The 21681-nt window shown below is 37.2% G+C and overlaps 1 protein-coding gene across 2 annotated transcripts in view; it reads left to right on the plus strand.

Annotated features, from left to right (window-relative positions):
- Positions 1 to 4586: 4586 nt before the first annotated feature.
- FGL1 (fibrinogen like 1) overlaps positions 4587 to 21681 on the plus strand; it is a 29955-nt gene continuing 12860 nt past the window's right edge. The window contains exons 1-4 of one of the 2 annotated variants that reach the window (XM_077848908.1): positions 4609 to 4716; positions 7367 to 7520; positions 16126 to 16205; positions 18363 to 18543. In XM_077848908.1, coding sequence (XP_077705034.1) covers positions 16152 to 16205; positions 18363 to 18543 — 235 coding nt within the window. In that variant the 5' untranslated portion in view covers positions 4609 to 4716; positions 7367 to 7520; positions 16126 to 16151. Of the gene's footprint in view, positions 4717 to 7366; positions 7521 to 16125; positions 16206 to 18362; positions 18544 to 21681 lie in introns of both variants that reach the window. The other variant, XM_077848907.1, reaches the window with a different exon arrangement.

Genomic DNA, 21681 nt, shown 5'->3' on the forward strand with positions numbered 1-21681 from the left:
ATTATTATCTCTGTTTATACTTTCCTTCTCTGCATCACAATTTCCTTCTATTTCAGAACAGTTTTGCAGACATCACAGCCTGTTAAAAGCTTGTTTTGGGGTTTCAGAGAGGGACTTATGACCAAGTCTAGGGTAGATTAGGAAAGGAGAAAGTAGCCTTTTCCCACAACTACCACCTCCATCTTGAAATCTACCTGGTAGCAACAGCAGCATTTCAAGACACTACCATGGTCCCAGAACATCAGGAGCTGGCCAAGAACAGAGCAACAGTGTAATAATATGGGTTTTCCATTATACAATGTTATGTATCAGTTATACTTTAATTTAAAAAAAGAGTTTAACTAGATAAAATAATAGTAATATGGGTTTTCCAACTTGATAATTGCAGTAGCTTTGTCATTGTCTGTTTAGAACACCAGAGAAGCTGTGAAGGAGTCTCTGACTTATACGACTCTGTGTCTGTCTCAGCTCCAGCCTAGTTGATTCACACATTACATATATTTATCAATATTGCCTAGTTATCCACGAACTCCCCTATGATATAAAATGTTAATCCTCATTATGTTCTCAGGAGGTTCCTTGTAGATGATAACAAATGAGCAAAAGAGAAGAATTTAGGGGCATCTGGGTGGCTTAGTCCATTAAGCTTCCAACTCTTGATTTGGGCTTAGGTCATAATCTCAGGGTTGTGGGATCAAGCCCCATGCTGAGTCCCTTGTAGGGCTCTGTGCTCAGCATAGAGTCTGCATATTCCTCTCTTTCTGCTCCCCCCCCCACTCGCTCTTTCTCTCTCTCAAATAAATAAAATCTTTAAAAAGAGAAAGAGAGAAAAATTTAAGAGTAGGAGTGGATTTTAGGGACTAGTTGATCTAATAGCTTTATTTTACGAGGAAATTGAGGTTTAGAGAGCCATGACAGAGCATGAATATCAATGCAACTCTCAATTTTCAGTTAATTGTTTCCACTCATTTGACTGTACCATTCATACTGACATAACATGGATTAATTCCATGTCTAGCACATTCCAGAGCTATTTACTTAGGATCTATTAATTTTTAGTTTTCCCTAGTTATATAGACAATAGAAATAGGGTCATTTACTACAACATTGGTTTAGTTTTACTAATTCAAAATGCTTCTCTAAAGAAATCTCTCAGTCCCGTGCTATGTGAGAACAAGTTTTGTATTGTTTGAGGACTCTGCCTGTGATGATATCCAAACCAACATTTTAGGAAAGAGTTTTGTTACTTCCCCCTGAAGAGGCTCTGTTGCTTGAATGAAGACAGTTCTTGATGACATTTTTGCTTGATACTTACAATATACTTCATTCTAAATATTTCAGTAAAAGGCAAATTTTAAGTTTAAAATGTGATCATTGTATTCAAAGCACAGGATTTCGAAAGTTCCATAAAGGATGCATCTCTCTGAATTGAGAGTTAAGGCTGGAAAATATAACCATCAGAATATCTGCATACATGAAAGGATGTAGGATCAGCTCTCTGAGTCTAGTTCATAATGGGGCTGAGAACAGACATGTTTGATGCTGCAGCCTTGAGCAGATTAGAGATGGGGAGATCTGGAATTAAACCTTCCCACTGGGACTGGGTCAGGTATCAGATAATGGACAGGTGTCCAATCCAGCAGACACAATCCAGGATCCAGAGGGTTTGGATGACAATTGTACTAAAACTGATGTATGAATTGAGTTCTCTGAATAAGGTCTTCCAAAAGAAGAGGGAGAGAACTTGTCAGTGCTCATCTAATCCTGTCCTGGAGCCAAAATGACCTGATCTTGGTGCAACTGTAACTGTTGTCCAGTGGAAATATTCTCAGGCCAGAGAAGAAAAGTATATCTAATTACTTTACTGTGGAAAACAAACAAACAAACAAAAAAGCCTCTAAGATTATCAATACCTTTATTCATGTTCTTGGTGCACCCAAACTGCTTTTGCCTCACTCTCCAGGGTGATTTTGCCCGCCCATGAGGAATCTTCTGTGCAAATAACTAAACAGATTATCTTACTAAGCAATTCTCTTTTTCTAAACTAATGAGCTAGTTTTTCTGTTTTATGTATCCCTTGATAAACTGTTGAATGTAAGTTAGTTCCTGAGAAACTAATCACACTTAGGGTAAGTGAATTAAATCCAATTTCTTAGACAAGCTAATTTAAGATATAAACCTTAATAACCTCACTATTCTGTTCAGTGAAGCTGTCTTAAAAAAAATCCCCAAACAGCCTGAAAGTATGCATGCCAACCCTTCTTCCATTTCTGGTCCATCTCCTCCAACACTGAATCGAACCTGCTCCTCTTAGAGTGTTTTCTCACTTCTTTCAGCCAGTTATCTCTGGTCCCATTCTCATTTTAAAGGTTTGGTACAGTTAGCAAGGTCACAAATTTGACTTTTTCTCTTGAGAATTCTTCCCCCATATTCTTCAATGCATCTGTAGACTAAAGGAATAATATTTCTCCTATCAAGCTCAGTGTCTGTCAAGCTTTCAGGGAACATTGACCCTAGATTCTATCCTTATTGTCTGATTAGCTTTCTCTGGGTTTTTCTTGAGACAATGTCCCCAAAGACCACGTCCCCAATAGACAGCATTATCTATCTTTAATGATGAAGAGCGCAGACTCTCAGTATGACTATCTTTGAATCCTGGATCCACCTGATGCTACTTGTGTGACCTTGGGCAGGTTGCTTAAACCTTTGTGCCTTGGTTTCCTCATTTGTAAAATGGAGATGGTAACAATATCTTCTCATAGGACTGTTGTGGCTGACTGAGTTACTATATTTACCATGTCTAGCACATAAGTGTGCCACATGTAAGGGGCATTGTTATGGATATTATTGTTCCTTCTCTGATGAAGTGAGCACAGTTTATTAAATGCTTGACCGAGGAGAAGGCAAAAGGGATACAAGGAGGAAAAAACAGGTTGTATTTCAAAATATTTCATTTTACCACAGCCAAATAATCCCATACTTTTGCTTTTGACATTTAATGCCAGCAGCTTGAATTCTCTATGATTATGAATGCATAATTTTCACTTCCGTGTGTGTACATCACTGTCAGGGAGGAAAACTTCTAGTCAACCCGTCTATGTTCTTTGACTAGCCTAATAATTAAATTAACATAAAACAGATTAACAGGAAAGAAATTAATTTTGTATGTATGAGAGGCCCAAAAACAGAGACGCAAAAGGCAGTCAGACAGTTGAAGCATGATTAGCTAAGGAGAAGCAGGTAGTGGTTTGGGGCTTCAAAAGGAGAGGAAGAAAAGTCACTGGAAGAGGAGTAGGGCAAATGTTTGATAAACAAATGTTTGCCATGCCATGCAGATATATCTTTCTTTTCTTTTTTCTTTTTAAGATTTTATTTATTTATTTGAGAGAGAGTATGCACACAAATAAGCAGGGTTGGGGTGGGGGGCAGAGGCAGAGGGAGAAGCAGACTCTCAACTGAGCAGGGAGCCTGGGATCATGACCTGAGCCAAAGGTAGATACTTAACCAACTGAGCCACAGGTGTCCCCAAATATGTCTTTCTGACAAAAAGTTCTCTTTGGTATTAACTCCCTCCTGGTACAGAACCTCTATTTAAATTCTTTTAAGCAATTAAAGGAAAGATGAACAGCTCTTCTTGAGTCTGTTGAGATTTGATGGTCTTCAGCTTGAAATAATCCACATGTCAAAGTGGCATATTTAGGGGTCACGTATTCTGTTCCCCACTCAACTTCAACCTGTTTTCCTTTCCAGTAAATCATCAGGATTAGCTTTTTCTTCATAAACTTAAAATTTCTGAGTGAATGACAGGAAAATGTTTAATGGGAAAGTCAAACACTAGCAATACTTGAGTGTGGAAAACAACAAACGACAGAAAGAAAACACAACTCCTGTATTTTACTGGAATCTGAGTTAATAAATAGGGATCACAGAATGAATAGCAAACAACAGCTTGAGTTACATCACACAAAAAAAGAAATGATGAACCTGGTTTCCAGCCTGAAACTATTACTCAACCAATAGAGCTAGCAAGTTGAGTGTTACAGATTTGAAAATCCTCTAGAGTTTAAAACAAAAGGAACAACTCGTACAGGGTGTGATTGATGCATACAGATAAATTTCGTAATTTTGCACCTCAGGGAGTTTTTGTTTTTCTTAAAGATTAACTAAACTGACCATTTCATCTTGGCAATTATTAGCTTGCCACATTTTTTATAACTAAGAAAATTTGGACATATTGTAGTCGAATGACACTTTAACCCATATCTTTGTAGGTAAAACTTTATTATCCTTAGTACTATAAAGCAAAGCTTCAGCTGAACGTTGGTGTTACTTAACCTTCAAGTGAGAATTATCAAAGTTCCAAGTACAGAAATTCTCTGGATGAGTACAAAAATATGAGTTAAAAAATGAGAGATGAATTTTCATGAAGATACATTATTAGACCTTTCATAAAAAATTCATACAAATAGAAAAAAAGAAAAATATCTGAGTACTGTGATTTGTCATTGAATTTCCATTTTTAGCTTTCCTTCCAGTTAAACTGATTTCCTCATTTATTTGTTTCTGGATTAAAGCCAGAATCAACATTCTCCCTATTTCTAATCAAATAACAGGGAAGCAATTACAAATTCTGAATGCAGTTAGAGGATCCTGGGAGGCAGAGTGGCGGGACCTAGTCTGAGCTGTGTCTCTGACTCATTTTTTACTTCAAACAAGGTATTTAACATCTCTGTGCTTTTGACATAACTGTAATAATGCTAATTGATTTCATAGGTATGATATTAAGCATAATTCAGAAAACAACCATCGACTCCTAGGAGAGGTCAGGTTAACTACAGAGAAGACCACCTCTGCAACTTGGAAAATAGAGTTTTATCTCCTTTCCACTCCCAGTACATCTTGAATGTATTGGATGGGAATATGATGCAAAAAATAGGATTTGCAGTTTTAATATACAAGACGGGGACAATATTATAATTTCCATTTCAGAAGCAAAATCTTCAGAAATGCTTTTCTTTACTTCTCTTTTGGGAATCAAACGTATTTAGCTTTTTAAAGCTTTCACTGAGTATAAATGCTTAAGATAGGTAACAAAGATACTGTTATACTTCACCTTCAGAAAAAGAAAAAAAATAGAAGAAAATAGTCTAAAAGGAATGTCTAACTCTGTGTTAATGGGCAAACTTTTAAGTAACTGTCTTATATTAAGGGTATAGTCCATTTGTGAATGCTAACTTACTAAACATGTTTCTTTCCAATAGCTCTCTCTTCTTATAATTTCTTATATCTTGTATCCTTTCATAATAGCTTGCTTAAAACACCATTTAAAATTTTTTTACATTAACATGTATTTTTGTTTTGTAATTGTTTTAAAAAGTTATATATCAGCTGAACAACACTTCAGTTTAAAACATAATATTTTTGTCTTTATTTTTTAAGATTTTTATTTGTTTATTTATGAGAGCTACAAAGAGAGAGGCAGAGACATAGGCAGGAGAAGCTGGCTCCCTCTGGGGAGCCTGATGCGGCACTGGATCCCAGGACCCCGGGATCACACGTGAGCCAAAGGCAGACACTCAACCACTGAGCCACACAGGTACCCCTGCCTCTAAGTTTAATTCACTATCAACTGACCTAAAAAAATTTTAGTGAGGGAGAAATTGCACTTTAGAGACCTAGAAAAAATTATGTCAAATAATACAGTACATCAAAGAATAGTCATTTGAAAACTATTTTTGTTTTACAAAAATTGAAAGTTTTGTAACAGCCTAAAGCAAAAACACTATAAAAGAACTACAACTGTATAGTAAGGAATTGGATAATCTGATGCAATTTTATCATAAGCCAGATTTGCAAAATAATAATGGTTTACTATGATGAATGATAGATACCAGACTTTCAAAGCATTTGAAATACTCAATACCTAAGCATTTCTTCAACATTGTAGAAGATATCTAGAATTACATTGGATGGAGGGTTGTCTGGGTAGCTCAGGACATGATTTCAGCTCAGGTCATGATCTCAGGGTCCTGGGATGGAGTCCTGTGTCAGGCTTTAGGCTCAGCAGGGAGCCTGCTTAAGATTCTCTCTTTCCCTCTTCCACTTCCTCTACCCACCCCCACCTCCCCACTCCTGCTATCACATGTATGCTCTCTCTCTCTCTCTCTCTCAAATAAGTAAATAAGCCTCTAAAAGAAAGAATTATAATTGGGCACTGAGGAATTTATATGATTTGAGACATTATCAGGCATTATTCTAAAGATTATCAAATTAAAAAATATATTTATAACGACATCTTGAAATGCCTTATTACTGAAGGAGCTGCCAGACTAGAGGCTGCCTCCTTTCTCTGGGAAAGATCAGATTTGATTATTTTAATGGCGATGAGATGGAAATTTGAGGACACCAAGAGTCAGAGCCTGCCAAAACATTTTATTGACGCTTTATTTTCTATAACATCTCATGTATAGCAATATGTATACATGCTATATAATCTCCCAGCATCTCCCAGAGCTCTTTCAGCATACACTGTCTCTTATACAAGACCTAGAAACAGACATAGATGTAAGACCATAATTTGTTTTGAAGCTCTTTAACTTTTTAAGCTAATTTATTCATTTCTAAAATAAAGTACTTGACCCCAGAAATAATAAAGGAACTTGATGAACCAAAGAAAATATGCTAATTTCAATAGACAGTATAAAAGCAAAGTCTGGAAGGCACAAAAATTTTGTGACTTTGAATTCTTGACTCCTGAATAATTTATCTGATAGCTGGAAGTGGATTAAAATAATGAAGATTTGGTTGCTATCACATTAGAAAAACGAGACATTCTTTTTACTACTGGAAAGAAAAAGGGAAAGTCCCAATCAATAATCCATTAAAATATATTGTTTCTTTTCAGTCAGAAGACTAATTTGAATCAGAGTCACAAATGAATGGTAGTACATCATATTTTTATGCTAATCTCCCAAATCAATGTGAATATACTTAGTGAAAATTTATTTTATTTCTTTAGCTAAATAATTTTCCCTCTCTGAGCCTTGTTTCCTAAGGTGTTAATGATGTTTGGATGATCTCATTTCCTTTTATTATAGTTTTATTATAGTGTACTAGGTTCATGGGATAATGCTTTCTACTTCCAAAATCTCTTTATGTGTTTTTAAAAAAAGATTTTAATTTTCCATCTTCATTTTCTTTTGCTTGCTTATAATAAAACAATTATTCTTGCTTCTTATTTCCTGTAACATTAAAAAATTTTACATGTTTATGACTCTGCCACTGATTAAATGTTAAGAAACTTCCCTGATGTGGAAGGGTAATTTTTTTTTTTAATTTTTTTTTTTAAATTTATTATTTATTATAGTCACAGAGAGAGAGAGGCAGAGACATAGGCAGAGGGAGAAGCAGGCTCCATGCACCGGGAGCCCGACGTGGGATTCGATCCCGGGTCTCCAGGATCGTGCCCTGGGCCAAAGGCAGGCGCCAAACCGCTGCGCCACCCAGGGATCCCTGGAAGGGTAATTTTTTACTCTTTATGACTTGAACTTTATGACAAATTTAAAAATTAAATGATAAATAACCATAAAGGTACAAATGAAATTTTAAAAAATTAGCGGTATAGCTGTTGTAGTTCTGCTTGAGAAATACATTTATTACTGGGATGCCTGGGTGGCTCAGTGGTTGAGGATCTGCCTTCAGCTCAGGGCATGATCCCAGGGTCCTGGGATACAGTCCTGCATCGGGCTCCCCACAGGGAGCCTGCTTCTTCCTCTGCCGGTGTCCCTGCCTCTCTTTCTGTGTCGCTCATGAATAAATAAATCTTTAAATATATATATATATATTTTAAAATATTTAATATGTATATATTATGTAGATAAATATATTTTTAATCTTTTAAAACCTTTAAAATATATATATTTATTACCAACTGAAAAATATGAGTCAGACTAATAATTTGTATTGAGTAGGTATGATAATATCTTTAGCCCATTAAGATAGCCAAATTTTAAAAATGTAAGGTTTTAAGTTTTCAGTTATTTATTTATTTATTTATTTATTTTAATTTATTTTTTATTGGTGTTCAATTTACCAACATACAGAGTAACCCCCAGTGCCCGTCACCCATTCACCCCCACCCCCCGCCCTCCTCCCCTTCTACCACCCGTAGTTCATTTCCCAGAGTTAGGAGTCTTTACGTTCTGTCTCCCTTTCTGATATTTCCCACCCATTTCTTCTCCCTTCCCTTATATTCCCTTTCACTATTATTTATATTCCCCAAATGAATGAGAACATATAATGTTTGTCCTTCTCCGACTGACTTACTTCACTCAGCATAATACCCTCCAGCAGTTATTTATTTTCTCTTGGGATTTTATAAATTCAAATATCTCTTTTTAAAACCAATATAAGCTAGCACACACCACAATGTCATATTTGCAAATCAATACAAACTTTAAAAAGCCATAGTTTATGAATGTTCTCTGTCAATGCTGAAAGAGGGGAGATGACAGAGGCAATCTGATAGAGACATCTAATAAATTCAATAGACAAAAAGAATTTGGTCTCTAATAAGCAACTGTAAAATTACAATAACAGAAGTTCTAAAATTCTAACTTTGTTTCATAAATTTTCTTCTCATCAATTCACCAAATATTTTGTTGAGTATTTGACCCAAGTTGAATTGTTTCCCATAAAGTATCATGTTCAATCCTAATTTGCATTATCTGAGAATGTAACCTTATTTAGAAAGAAGTCTTTGTAGATAGAATCGAGTTAAGATAAGGTCATCTGAGTTAGGATGAACTCCAGTCCAGTGGTCTGGTGTCCTTGTATGAAGAGGGAAATTTAGACACAGGGAGACACAGAAACATGTGAAAGTGGAAGCAGAGAGTAGGGTGTTGCTGCCACAAGCCAAGGGATGCCAAGGATTCCTGGCAGCCACCAGATTCTAGAAGAGGCAAGGAAGCATTCTCTTCTAGAGGCTCTCAGAGGGAGCATGGCCATGTTGACTCCCTAATTCCACACTTCTATCCCCAGAAATGTGAGACAATAAACTTTTGTGGCTTTAAGCCACCCGCTGTGTGGTCATTTGTTATAGCAGCCCTATGAAACTGATACAGTACCTAACTATCTACCAAGCACTGGGATATGGCAGAAATAAAAAGGGTCAAGTCCTTAATTTCATGGCACTTACATTGTAGACAGCAGTGGAGGTGGGTAGACCATAAACATATGTATAATATTTCATTACATTTGAATATATTTATAATTTCCTTAGTGCCTAGTTGTCCTTTCTTTTAGGTTGAACTGTAAGAAATGTGTGTTTGAATGTTTTAGGCCTACAAAAATGACAATTTCTTACACTTCAAATTAATATACATAATTCATCTCTAGGAATTTGATTACTCTAGGTACTTTATACGAAGGGAAACATACAGTATTTGTCCTTTTGTGTCTCACTTGGCATAAGTCTTCAAGGTTAATATTTCATTGTGTATATATCACATTCTGATCATCCATTAATCTGTGGATGGACATTTGGATTATTATTCACAATACCTTTTGGCTGTTGTGAATAATGCTGCTATAAACATTGGTGTACAAATAACTATTCATATCCCTATTTTCAATTATATATGTTTTTTAAAGAATGCAGTTTTATTTGTTTTTCTTCTTAAAATTAGAATTAAAAAATATTTATTTATTGGGGTGCTTGGGTGACTCAGTTGGTTAAGCATCTGCCTTTGGCTCAGGAACCTGGGATCAGGACTTGTCCGGCTCCCTGCCCAGCAGGGAGTCTGCTTCTCCCTCTATCCTGCCAGCCCCACCGTCATGCTCTCTCTTCCTCTCCCTCTCTCAAATAAATAAATAAAATCTTTAAAAAATTATTTATTTAAGTAATTTCTATACCCAATTTGGGACTCAAACTCATGACCCTGAGATCAAGAGTCACATACTTTTCTGAATGAGCCAGGCAGGTGCCCCTAAAATTAGAATTTTAAAATCATAATTTTATCACAATTTTATATAGTACTGAAAAATATGTTAACTGAGAGAATTAGCAATAGTATTAAAGTCTAAGGATAATTGCCTCTTCTATTTTGCAAAAAGATAGGTAATTCAGAAGATAGGCAATGTAGCAAAAAACAGTGCCCTTCGAGTATTTATGATTCAAGTAGGGAAGTACTACATAGATTTTTATAAACAACTCGGCAAATTCAAGTCTTGCATAGATAGCTTTTCCTTTCTGATGATCCTTAGAATGTACAACTCACCATTTCAGCTTTTCTTAGGAAAGATCAGTCCTGTTTCCAATGAAATACTGTTAATAATTATGGAAATTTAAACAGACAACAGTAAATACATTGTCAACCTATATCATTTTCCCATATGATTTATGAAGTATAATCATTGAAAGTAATTTGCTTCTTTCTATTTTTTCTTCCTATTTTTTCTGTCTTTCATTCTGATGGAGGAAAGGAAGAAACATGTTTTAGGGGTTGTTGTATTTTATAAGGCCTTAATTGCATATAATTATGTTTAAATGAACAAGAGTATACAACTGGTATAGCTATATCTATATCTACAAGAAAATAAATCTTACTGTAGTAGTGTTTGATTGCTATGCCTAATTTGAAAGATGGAAATGTATTCATACCTAAATATATACAATATATCTAAAGTAAATTATTATAATTGTAGGAAGAATTTATTTTTCTGCTGGCTCTTTTTCCACCAACAGACCCTTGACAGGTAGAGCAATTATAATCACAGTTCCTTCCAAGAGCTCCTGGACAAAAGAAACATGAAACTAGGCCCACAACGAGAATGAAAATGTGTTTGTTTAAAACATCAGATGCCCTTGGGTAGGGTATTCATTTCTGTCTGAAATTTTGCTAAATGTGCAAAATCTCAATATCTACAATGCAAAGTTGAGGACACTACTGTATTGTAAATAAGGTTTTTAGTATAGTTGATGTTGGCATCTTAAAGAAGATGATTTTGTCTTTCATGACAATAGTAAAAGCCACCTAGAAAAGTTTTAAAATTATAATTCCAAGGTTATTTTATCAATTAGAAAGTACTAGTTGATAGCAAACCATTCATCATACTTCTGTTTCTTGGCAATTCTCTTCTCATTTCTGTCCTCTCTAAAAGCTCACAGAAAGGTTTTTTGTTTTTTTTTTACATTGGAAATTATTTTAAATGTCATAATTAAACCTCATTTTATGTATATTTTAATACAAGCTAATATTTTATGTTTGTTTATTGAGAGAGAGCATATGTGTGTGCACACACATGAGAGGGTCTCCTTTCTGGTCAAGGAGCTTCTCTAATTGATGGTTGATATTTTGCAGGTGGTTTTCAGCTCCCAAAAGGGTTCTTGCTTTGAATAACAGATCTGGAAGGCTGGATGAATCATATGTTTCCTTTACACGGGGTTCTCTCTCTTGAATATCCGAATAATCTTGATGAAGCTGTTTTTGTTTAGATAAGAAACCTGTGGCATCCCTAAGGGAAGATTTTCTCTCTGTAAATTCATCATACTTTATTTGAGTATGATGAACAGTTGTTTCATCTGTGGTTCTAACCAAAGCAATTCATCCTGGAGTTCAAGCAGACATTGCTTTTCTTTTCAATATCTGAAATAATCTTCGTGTTCTTCCTTTTCAGAGTTTTTGACATCTGGACTTCTTTAAGCATTTTGATGAGCTTTTCTTTCATATGAGAATCAAACTTTTTGATGGCTTCCTTACAAATTTTAGATTCTACTTTTTTGTTTATAGTCTAGGATGGTTTTCTCAAATGCATACAAAATGACATCTAGTTCATTAGATGTCATTGGCTTTCTTTCCTTTCAGACACCAAATATGTACACAGTCAGAAATATCTGAGTCTATGGCTTGGGGTCAGAGTCTATGGGGGATGGCAAGAGGGAGAGAGAGAGAATCTTAAGCTGGCTCTATGCCCAGTGCAGAGCCAAAATGGGACTGGATCTCATGACCCTGAGATCATGACCTGAGATGAAATCAAAAGTCAGATGCTACTGAGCCACAAAAACCACTCAATGTAAGTTAATACTTTAAATGTAATTCAATATCTTTAATATAAGCTATATATAAAAGCATCTAGTGTACATAGCACCTGGCATAAAGCAGTCGTTCAATACATGTTTGAATTTTAAATGGTTACTAAGATCACATAGTAAAATATCAGTTTTCCTAAACTATGTTGCTCTAAATTATATCATATGAAGTCATAAAAGGATGACTAACTGAAGAAAAACTGGATCTACAAATACTTACTAGAGCTTTTCTGCAATGAGTTATTGTATGTGTTCTTCTATTTTGTCTGACTTCTTTGCCCACTTAGCTGTGCAATATACACAGCACTCCACTTCTTTCTGTACATTTTGATCATTTAGTTTACAATGTTAGATGAAAGGATTAAGTTATAACAGGTAAATTATATATCTTCGTGGTAAATTGATTGCTATTGTATGGATTTCTGCTCAATGATATTATACAGAATGTTTGGTCTTTACATGTTTCTCACTTTATTTTTAAATTTTTGAGAGAGAATGAGTGGGGGGGTGTGGGGAAGGGACAGAGAGAGGATCTTAAGCAACCTCTTTGCTCAGCGTAGAGCTGGACACAGTGCTTAATCTTACCACCCTGAGATCATGACCTGAGACAAAATCAAGAGTTGGACACTTAACTGATGGAGCCATCCAAGCTCCCCTTTAAGTGCTTCTCTTTAGACTGTTAAGTAAATATGGATATAGGAAGAAACTTAATATATGCCTGCCTTCAGAGAGAACCCTTTTGAAAGAAATAAACAAAATACTGTGCTTATACCTTTCCTGTGTGCATGAAAGAGACTTGTCAACCGGTGGAGTTCTTTGGAGAATGATCAGGCAAGAACAAGGCTCTTCTGTTGGAGTATCACTCAATGTTAGCCTCTGATTATCTTTTCTGTGAGCTTGTTCAGTCCCCCAGAGAGGATCCCCATGGTCTCTGGCCTGGAAAGTGATGGAAGGAGTAGAAAGCAGGTTGCCTGGCCGCCAGGACAAAGTATCCCAATTGTGTGTGTGTGTGTGTGTGTGTGTGTGTGTGTGTAGGTGCGGGAGTGTTTGCAACTTATAGAATAAAGTACTCTCCCTTGACCTCTAGTGTGCCTGTGGTCATGCTACCCAGAGACTCTCTGGTTTAACTAGTGAAAAGTAAGCCTGTCTGATGGGGTGAGAGAAACAGTATTCACAGACTACTCAGGGTTTAGATGAGGATTTAGATGAGGTTTAGATGAGGATTGAGTGTCAGCACGTCACCTCCAACCCTGCATTTGAAGCTAGCCTGATGCCTTTAGCGCTGTACCTGGCTGGCACATTGCAGTGCAGCTTAGCTTGGTGAGAAAGAGAAAATAAATTCATGTCAAAAGTCTCTACCTCCTTCCTAACGCTTACTTTCAAAAATACACTGAGCCCATTGTTTTCCCCTTGACCAGGATAAACACAGAGAAGGAAGGAGGATGTATTGTCACTGCAAACAGACTAGTTTTATGGCAAGGGAGGGACATTTTCCCCTCTGAGAAAGATTTTCCTTCCTGGGGAATATTTTCTACAGAGACAAATGACTTTTTTGGAGGTCACTGTAACAAGTTAGATGCGGGGGATACAATTAGCAAGGTGGTGCCTTTGCCTTCAAAAATCTTATTCTAAGCAGTTAGAGAAAGACACGCAAAAAAAAAATCACTCCATCATTTGGCATCGTGCCTGGAACAGAGCAAGCATGCAAACAATGTTTATCCAGTGGATAACTGCTATTTTGGTCTGTAAATATAGTATGGGGGGTCATGGTAAAGGAAGTAATTAATTTTGTCTTGGGGGTGGTCTGGGAAAGTTCAGTTTTTAAACTTAATCACATTTGGGTTCACATATACTTAATTCATATGGTCCTTAATTTCTTTTTTAATAGTTATTTTCATTTCTGACTTGAAACATTGCCTTGCTGAGGCTGCCCTGTTTCTGCTTCCACAGCATGCAGCACAGTGCAGAGCGCAGCAGATTGCTGATCATCAGTAAAGGCTTGCTAACGCTGCTGTTCCCTGACATTGCTGCTGCTTTGGTGCAGCTGTCTCCTCTCCTACCAGATTCACCTGATGTTCCTTTGCAGAAGTGCATGGCTCAGGAACAAATAAGTCACAGCCACATACAGGAGTGAGGTTGAAGTTCACCGGAGAAGGCCAAGTGGGATGTCCCCCATGTGTCCATGCAGTCCATTTCCCTGTGCGTTGCAGGCACATGTGGATAATGGGACAGGCTGTGTGGAGTTCAGGTTAAGGTCATGGGTGGTCAAGGTGGAAAATCCTCCACTCAACTGCCGGGTCTTATAAACTGCTTGTGTGATCTTAGGGAAGTAACTTAACCCTTATTTATTCGTTTGTATGAGGATAGCAGTACTTGCCTTGGAGAGTTATTTGAGAATTAAAGAAGGTGCATCTAAAATACACAGCACAGTTCTAGATTCATAGTAAAAAAAAAAAAAAAGTCAGCCAAAAGTAAAATTATACAGTTATATCTAGCAGACTTTTTATTACTCCCTGTAATGCACATACTCTAAAAACTCATATTCTATTCTATGGTGCTTCCCAAGATGGCATGTGCAGTATTTGTCCCTGAATTTAAGTGTCTTTCCCGTTGTTCTGTAACTGTTTTTGTTGGCCTCAGAAGGACTGAGAACGAACTACTTTGTTACAATATCCATAAAAATTTTTGAATATTAAGTCCTTAAATCATCGCTTCCTGAACTTTGCTACACATTGGAATCAACAATGTTTTAAAAACCCCATGCATCTGACTGCCACCTTTAGACATTTGACTAAATTCTTGGGTATGGAGATTTTTTAAAAGCTCCCCAAGTAATGCTAATGGGCAGTAAAGTTAGGGACCACTTTTTTAATTACATAAAAGTTGAGAAAGAGATACATGAAAAGACCTAGTGGTCATGGGTTCTATAAGAATAAAAATAGGCTAACAATAATTCAGTTGATTCCAGTTTTCTTTTTTTCAGTGGAAACTGTAAGCATAAAATTTGAAGATTATGCAAATATTTCTTCCTGTCTGTGCTCCTTATCTTCCAAAATGTATGAAAAATCACCACTGGCAGCACATAGAAGTTATTTTGAGATGAACAAAATTTTTCATCAAGACTCATGACCTCAAGAGTGATTTATTTTATTTTATTTTATTTTATTTTATTTTATTTTATTTTATTTTAGAGAGCACATACATGTGGTAGGGGGCTAGCAGGGGAGGGAAGAGAGGGAATCCCAAGCAGGCTCCACATTCAGCAAAGAGCCCGATGTGTGGCTTGATCTCACGACCCTGAGATCATAACCTGAGCCGAAATCAAGAATCGGACCCTTAACCTACTAAGCCACCCAGATGCCCCTCAAGAGTGATTTTTTAAACAATCTCAAGAAGTGGTAAAGTGAGTTTTTCTCTACAACTTTAAATAGAGCTTAAAGACATATCATCTTGTTAGCTTGCTTATCCATTAAGACATCAAGAAAAACATTACCTATCATTTCTTTAGTTGTAACTTTTTTCATTTTTCTTTTTTTAAAAATAAAAGCAGTCTTCCATATACAATATGAGTTCTTGTTCATTAGGCAATTATTGTATACCAGGGTATCTAAAAGTATGTCCAAATGGCCACAGTCCTATCGGGTAGAAATTGTGATTTCCATTTACAAATCAGAAGCATTTTAGTAGGTTGCCTAAGGACTACACAACTAGGAAGTGGCTCAGCCAAAACACTGGAGGCAGGGCTTTGTGTTTACAGAGCCTTTGCTTTTTCTGCAAAAGCAACACATGAACAATAGAACACAGAAGCAGAGTCCTTTCTCTATTTCTGCAATTGAATGGATTCAATCTATTTAAGGTAACAGCATCATTCTGTGGGAAGCAAGCATGGGAAAGTTCAGGAGAATTTCCTTGAAGACTCTCAGATTAGAGATGAAGCTGCATTGGACATCCTGGATTCTGCCAGTTCTGAACCCAGTTCTGGTCTCATGAATAATTCGCAGTAAATTAAGTTTATGAAATTTCTTTTGTTCTTGTAGTTGTTTCAGTGAGAGAAGTGTTGAAGATGTTCAGTTTCATCCTTGTCACCACCATTCTGGTAATTGGCAGGGAAAGCTGGGTAAGATCATTTATTTATAATACCTGCTTTGACCTGAGTTTTCTTTTATTTTGCAGAAAACCTTTAGTAATTTGGTGCTGAAAAAATTAACTAAGGGAAAAAAAATGAAAAAGGTTTCTGGAAGCACCTGGCACATGATGGACACTTAAAAAGTGACATAAACTTTTTTTCTGAAAGTAAAAACCAGTATTCACAATAAATGAGTAAAAGCTTTTTTAATTTACTGAGGCTATTTGGATAGTTAAATAATCTTAGAAATTTAAAACTATCCTTAGTGATTAAAATTGACCCGGGGCTTTCCCAATATTGAGCTTTCCAATATTAAACCCTATTAGTGTAAATTAAACAAATTATTTGAAAGTAATTATAATGAACTCATGTCTTCCTCCATAAATAAAAGGGAGAAATACTCATTTACTCAAAGTTCTAGGAGTGAGAAAACTTCTAAATTTTAAATAAGCTCACTAAAACCATACATGCAGTCTCATAAAGATTGAAGACCCTTGCCCTGTACTTTCAGTAACTTTTAAATTACACAGTGCAATTTATATTTAACTATATTTAACAATATCACAACCAATGTCCATTTGTTGGAAAACAGCACAGGATTCCAGACACCATGAAATGTCCTTGCTATTCATTTTTGAGACTAGTAGGAATCAGGGAGCTAAGCAAATAATTCAGAGTGGATAAATCAAGGAGTATTGAGGAGAGAGCACCAAGTGCAAATAAGAAATGGTCCTTGAGCAATAGCCAGGGGGGATTCAGCAAAGTGGACTTAGAAATGGGAGAAGACCCGTACCACCATTTCCCTATTCTCTTGCTATGTGACTTCCAGTTTTGAGGCTGAATTTTTGTGTTTACAGTACAGGCCTTCATAAGAAGGGAGTGTACCATCCAAATAGGGTGTCTAGTTGTGCTGTTCCGGGCCACCGAGCAGCGGGCCTGGAGTATAGTAGCTCCTCCTATTTATGGAATGAATATAAGGCAGTACACAAAGATATGTACCAAAAGGCAATTGTAAATGGTGAAATCTATCTGGTCGCTGTTTTAGGAAAGAATGTGTATAAAGGTAGTAGTGTAAAGCAATCACACATGAAAACACAGAATTTCTCAGAAGTGAACATTGACACTTATCACAGGAGATCATGACGTAAGTTGAAAATAGAGATGTCAAGGTAAAAGAGGCAAAAATTGGTCTTTTGTCCTTTTTTCCCCCACCCTACCTCCAGGAACTCTTCCAGCACCAAGTACTCAAGAGCCTTTATTGAAGCTTCTAGTCCTAGTACCTCCACCAGTTTACCTCCCCCCGACCTCACCTTCCCAGTGAACCCCGCCCCACCATTTTTGCTTTCTCTTTGGAAAGTTCTCAGCCAGAGGCTGAGAAAACTCTTAGAAAGGAGCTGATAAACTCTTTCACATTCAAAATTCTTGGGATGTTTGCCCTTTTAGAGAAGATAAACGACTTCATTGGAAAACTCAGGCTCCTCCCATCCCTTTCTGAAGTAATTGAAGGAAAAAAAAATACACAAAAAGTTAAAGTGACTTCATAGAATTTCCACAGGTAAGTGGGTGAGATACTCAAGGACATGAGGGTCTAAACTAGCATCCTTTATAAAGGCAACCACATGTCATCAGATTATAAATCAAATTTTTAAAACAGTAATGCCAAAAGGTCATTCAAAAGCTTGTGTATTTTAGGGATGGATACACCAACAATGTACAATGGTGCCATAAAAACTTTACTGTCAGGAAAGCATTTAGGTGGCATCATGTAGTAACAGAGTAGGGATCTTGAACTGGATTTGAATCCTGACTCTTTCTACCTGCTAGGAATTCCTGAGCAAGTTTCATCACCAGGGTTGAGCCAATTCCTTCCTCCTGGAATCATTATGAGGATGGAATGAGACGAGTCTAAAGCTGCTAGCATAGTCATTCAGATTACTTTATATTCATATATAATTTTTTAGTAAGCACTTTGCCATAGTTATAACTACTTATTCTTCAAACAACAAATGGCATCAGAACTTTCAAACTGCATTCTGGTTAGAATAATATCCTGAAATTGGAGTTGGGGACAAAATTGAATCATTAATTTGTCCAACTGGTTAGGAGCATTTATTTCCCAATGAGAATGAGATGCACATCACTTTGCAGGCTCTTGAGAACTGTCTCCAGGAGCAGGCGCGGCTCAGAGCCCAAGTGCACCTGCTCGAGACCCGGGTCAAACAGCAACAGGTCAAGATCACGCGGCTTTTGCATGAGAAGGAAATCCAATTCCTCGATAAAGGAGAGGAGAATAATGTCATTGACCTTGGAGGCAAGAGGCAGTATGCAGGTCAGAACCTATTTTTCCTAATTGCTTCAGGAACTTAAAATATACACCCATGTGCAAAGGTGATGCTCATTGTTTGGTACTTCAGGTTTTGCTAAAGAGCTTTTCCTATTCCAGTAACGAGCAACATGAAGCATTATACCAAATTTAAATACCTTCTACCACATTTAATCCTTTTCTCTCTATAACCTCTGCAGGCGATATATAATACCAAAGCTAAATATCTCAGAATTTATATATTTTAATGAGAGATTAAAGACAATAGATCATTTAGATACCGGTGGGCAAATAGTCAATTATATTTGTGAAGTTCTACAATTGAGTTTTGTTTTTAATCGTGCATCATTTCTTGTTACGTTTATACAGTTTTCCCTTCTGAAACTGTTACGTGCTTTAGGGTAGTAAGTAAGGTAATAGAATAAAAAGGCAGGGAAAGAAAAAGGGTCACAATTATTTAGGGAAATACAAGGGCTGTTTTTCCCTGTATATTTTATGGTTTGGTAATTTCCTTGTTGATTGGGTCAGTGTTTCCACCCGGAAACTTAATGACCTTAGATTGTCAACACATTGCACATATCATTGTTCCAATAGAAAATTACTCACATGCCTTCCTCCAGACATCTTTTAAAGTAACCAAACCATAATTGTCAGAAACAAGAATGTCATCTAGAGCACTTTGTTTCTATGTTCGCTCTAGCTACTGCAATGATATGTTATCATTTCTTTGTCTATGTGTCTGTCCTGATCAATCAACCAGGCACTTTGTAAGGTCTAGGATGATGTTTCATCATTCTTTCTTCCCTCTTGCCTATTAGAGTACCTGGAATATAATAGAGCCTCGCACTTATGAATGAAAGCAAGGTAGTACATAGAGATAGGAAGAGCTAGATAAGCAAATATAAGTTGGAAAATAGATCTGACTATAAATGGAAAACTGTAGAGGCTAAAGAGATTCCAGGCTGATAGAATAAAGACATCTTTATTTTGTGTTTCTAAATACACTCATCAGTGTAGGATATAAGAATTGGGAGGATTTTAGAAACTATGCTTCAACAAAGTGCCCCCTTTTTCTTTCTTTACCAAGAACCCAATCTCTTTCTGGTCAGACTTGCATCTAGAGGCTCCTGACACTCTATTGTCCAGCCCCTTGATCTCCTACCTTTGATTCTTGGGAGTCCAACTGCCCTTCCTTCACGTAGGGATCAGAAGAAGGCCTGTGGTGAAGGGATCGAAGGTAGTGTGAGGATGGCCGGTGGCTCGCGGCATGCAACAAAGAGGAAGCAAGGACAGCTTGGGTAAAAATAGGCTTGGGAAATAAAGGCACTGTCTGAAGCAATCTCAGGGGCAGCGAGCCAGGAACTAGAATCTAAGAAGAGAACCATGGTGATGATTAGGCAATACAATGAAAGAAAGCTCAGGAAAGCCATCAAACAAAAACAGAATCAGTAGAAATTCCTTGAAGACCATGGGTAGCCAGGGCTACCCATCAGAATCACCTGGTGACCTTGTAAAATGCTGATGCCAATAAAAGAACTGTGAAGGGTCTGAGGTTTTACTCTATTGGCTGCTTGACAAATTAAACTGCCGCTGTTTTATGGATGCCAGGAGAAGATAAGAGACTGGGTCAGGAGTCTTCATGTTTGTACCAATATCTCTTGCTTGCAAATACTTCGGGAGCAGAGCAGAGTAATCCAGGGAGAATGTGGAGGCACTGGGCTGTGTCCCTGCTGAGGAACCTGAGTTTAAGAAATCAATAAAAATCAATCTTTTATTATGGGTTACAACCAAATTGGCCCATTCTTTTTTCCTTTGTAAGAGACGTTATTGTTACGAAAGTGGACAGAAACGAAACTGTCATCTGCTTTAGAGGGAGACACTGTCTCTATCTTCTAAGGCTATTTACTCTATGAAGATCCTTGAAAAAATAGTCCAGAACATAAACCCTGCTTGCAAAACGTGTAGAAAGGCAATGACCCACGGGAAACTATACATATAGTGCCTAGGTTCTATTCCAATTAAATGAGAATTTAGGTCGCATTTAATGAGAACCCCTACAGCACTGAAAAGGGATGTGCTTTTGCTGATGGATGTGGATGAGATTGTTCAAGACCAGAATCAGGTCAGGCTTCTCCCCAAAGTTCTTTTCATAGGCTGAGGAGGACCATGATTTCCTGGGGTCACCTGGTAGAAGGCTTTGCTTCCTTTCAGGTAGGAGGTAGGTTATTGGGGCAATTCAGTGCCTTTTTCAGTTGATGATGCTTGGAGCCTCATGGTAATGTGGTCAGTTATCCACTTAGCAGGTTTTAGCTACCTATCCTGAGACTGTAGAAAGTGTAAGATACAGATGTTGGGGTAAGATCTCATTGGATTAATTAGGCCAATCATTGTTGATAACAGGGTTGACTCAGAGAAGGGAGTAACTAGAATGGCCAAATGGCCATTTGATTGATGACTTTGTCTTATGGGCTGAGTTGTGCCCCACTCCCTATTCATATGTTGAAGTTCTAACCACTAATGCCTAAGAATATGACTGCATCTGGAGACAGAGGCTTAAAAGAAGAGACTAAGTTAAAATAAGGCCATTAGGATGGGTCCCACCAATCTGACTAGTATCCATGTAAGAGGAGACACCAGGGACACTGGTGCACAGAGGAAAGACTGTATGAGGATGCAGCAAGAGGCAGCCACCTGCAAGGCAAGGACAGAGGGTTCCGAAGAACCCAACCCAATGCTACTGGAGCCTTATATGATTCCAAAAGTGGTACACAGCTAATCTCAAGGGCAAAGAACTGACGGGTGGAAGGGAAGTTCCCATTATTCCAAATTCCAAACTAAGCTCAAAACCCAGGGTATCTACTCAAATATAATCTGAGCAGGTTGTGAACACAGATTCAAGTGTTCAAGTGTCCCATCATGCCAGGAGGCAGGTGATTGGATGATTGTTACTAGTACTGTGCAACCAGTCATGGGAAGAATGAGGTTTACGAGTTAAAACTCCAATCCTTGTGTCAGGAGCGCTGCGTGGAGTCCTTGGGAAACGAGAAGTCACCAAGGAATAAAGCACAAATTAGTTACTAGGAAATGGAAATGCCACGGTCAGTGGAAGACTGTATAAGCAGGAGTTGGATGGAAGAACACATG

This window comes from Canis aureus, chromosome 15, assembly GCF_053574225.1.
Source record: "Canis aureus isolate CA01 chromosome 15, VMU_Caureus_v.1.0, whole genome shotgun sequence".
NCBI lineage: Eukaryota > Metazoa > Chordata > Mammalia > Carnivora > Canidae > Canis > Canis aureus.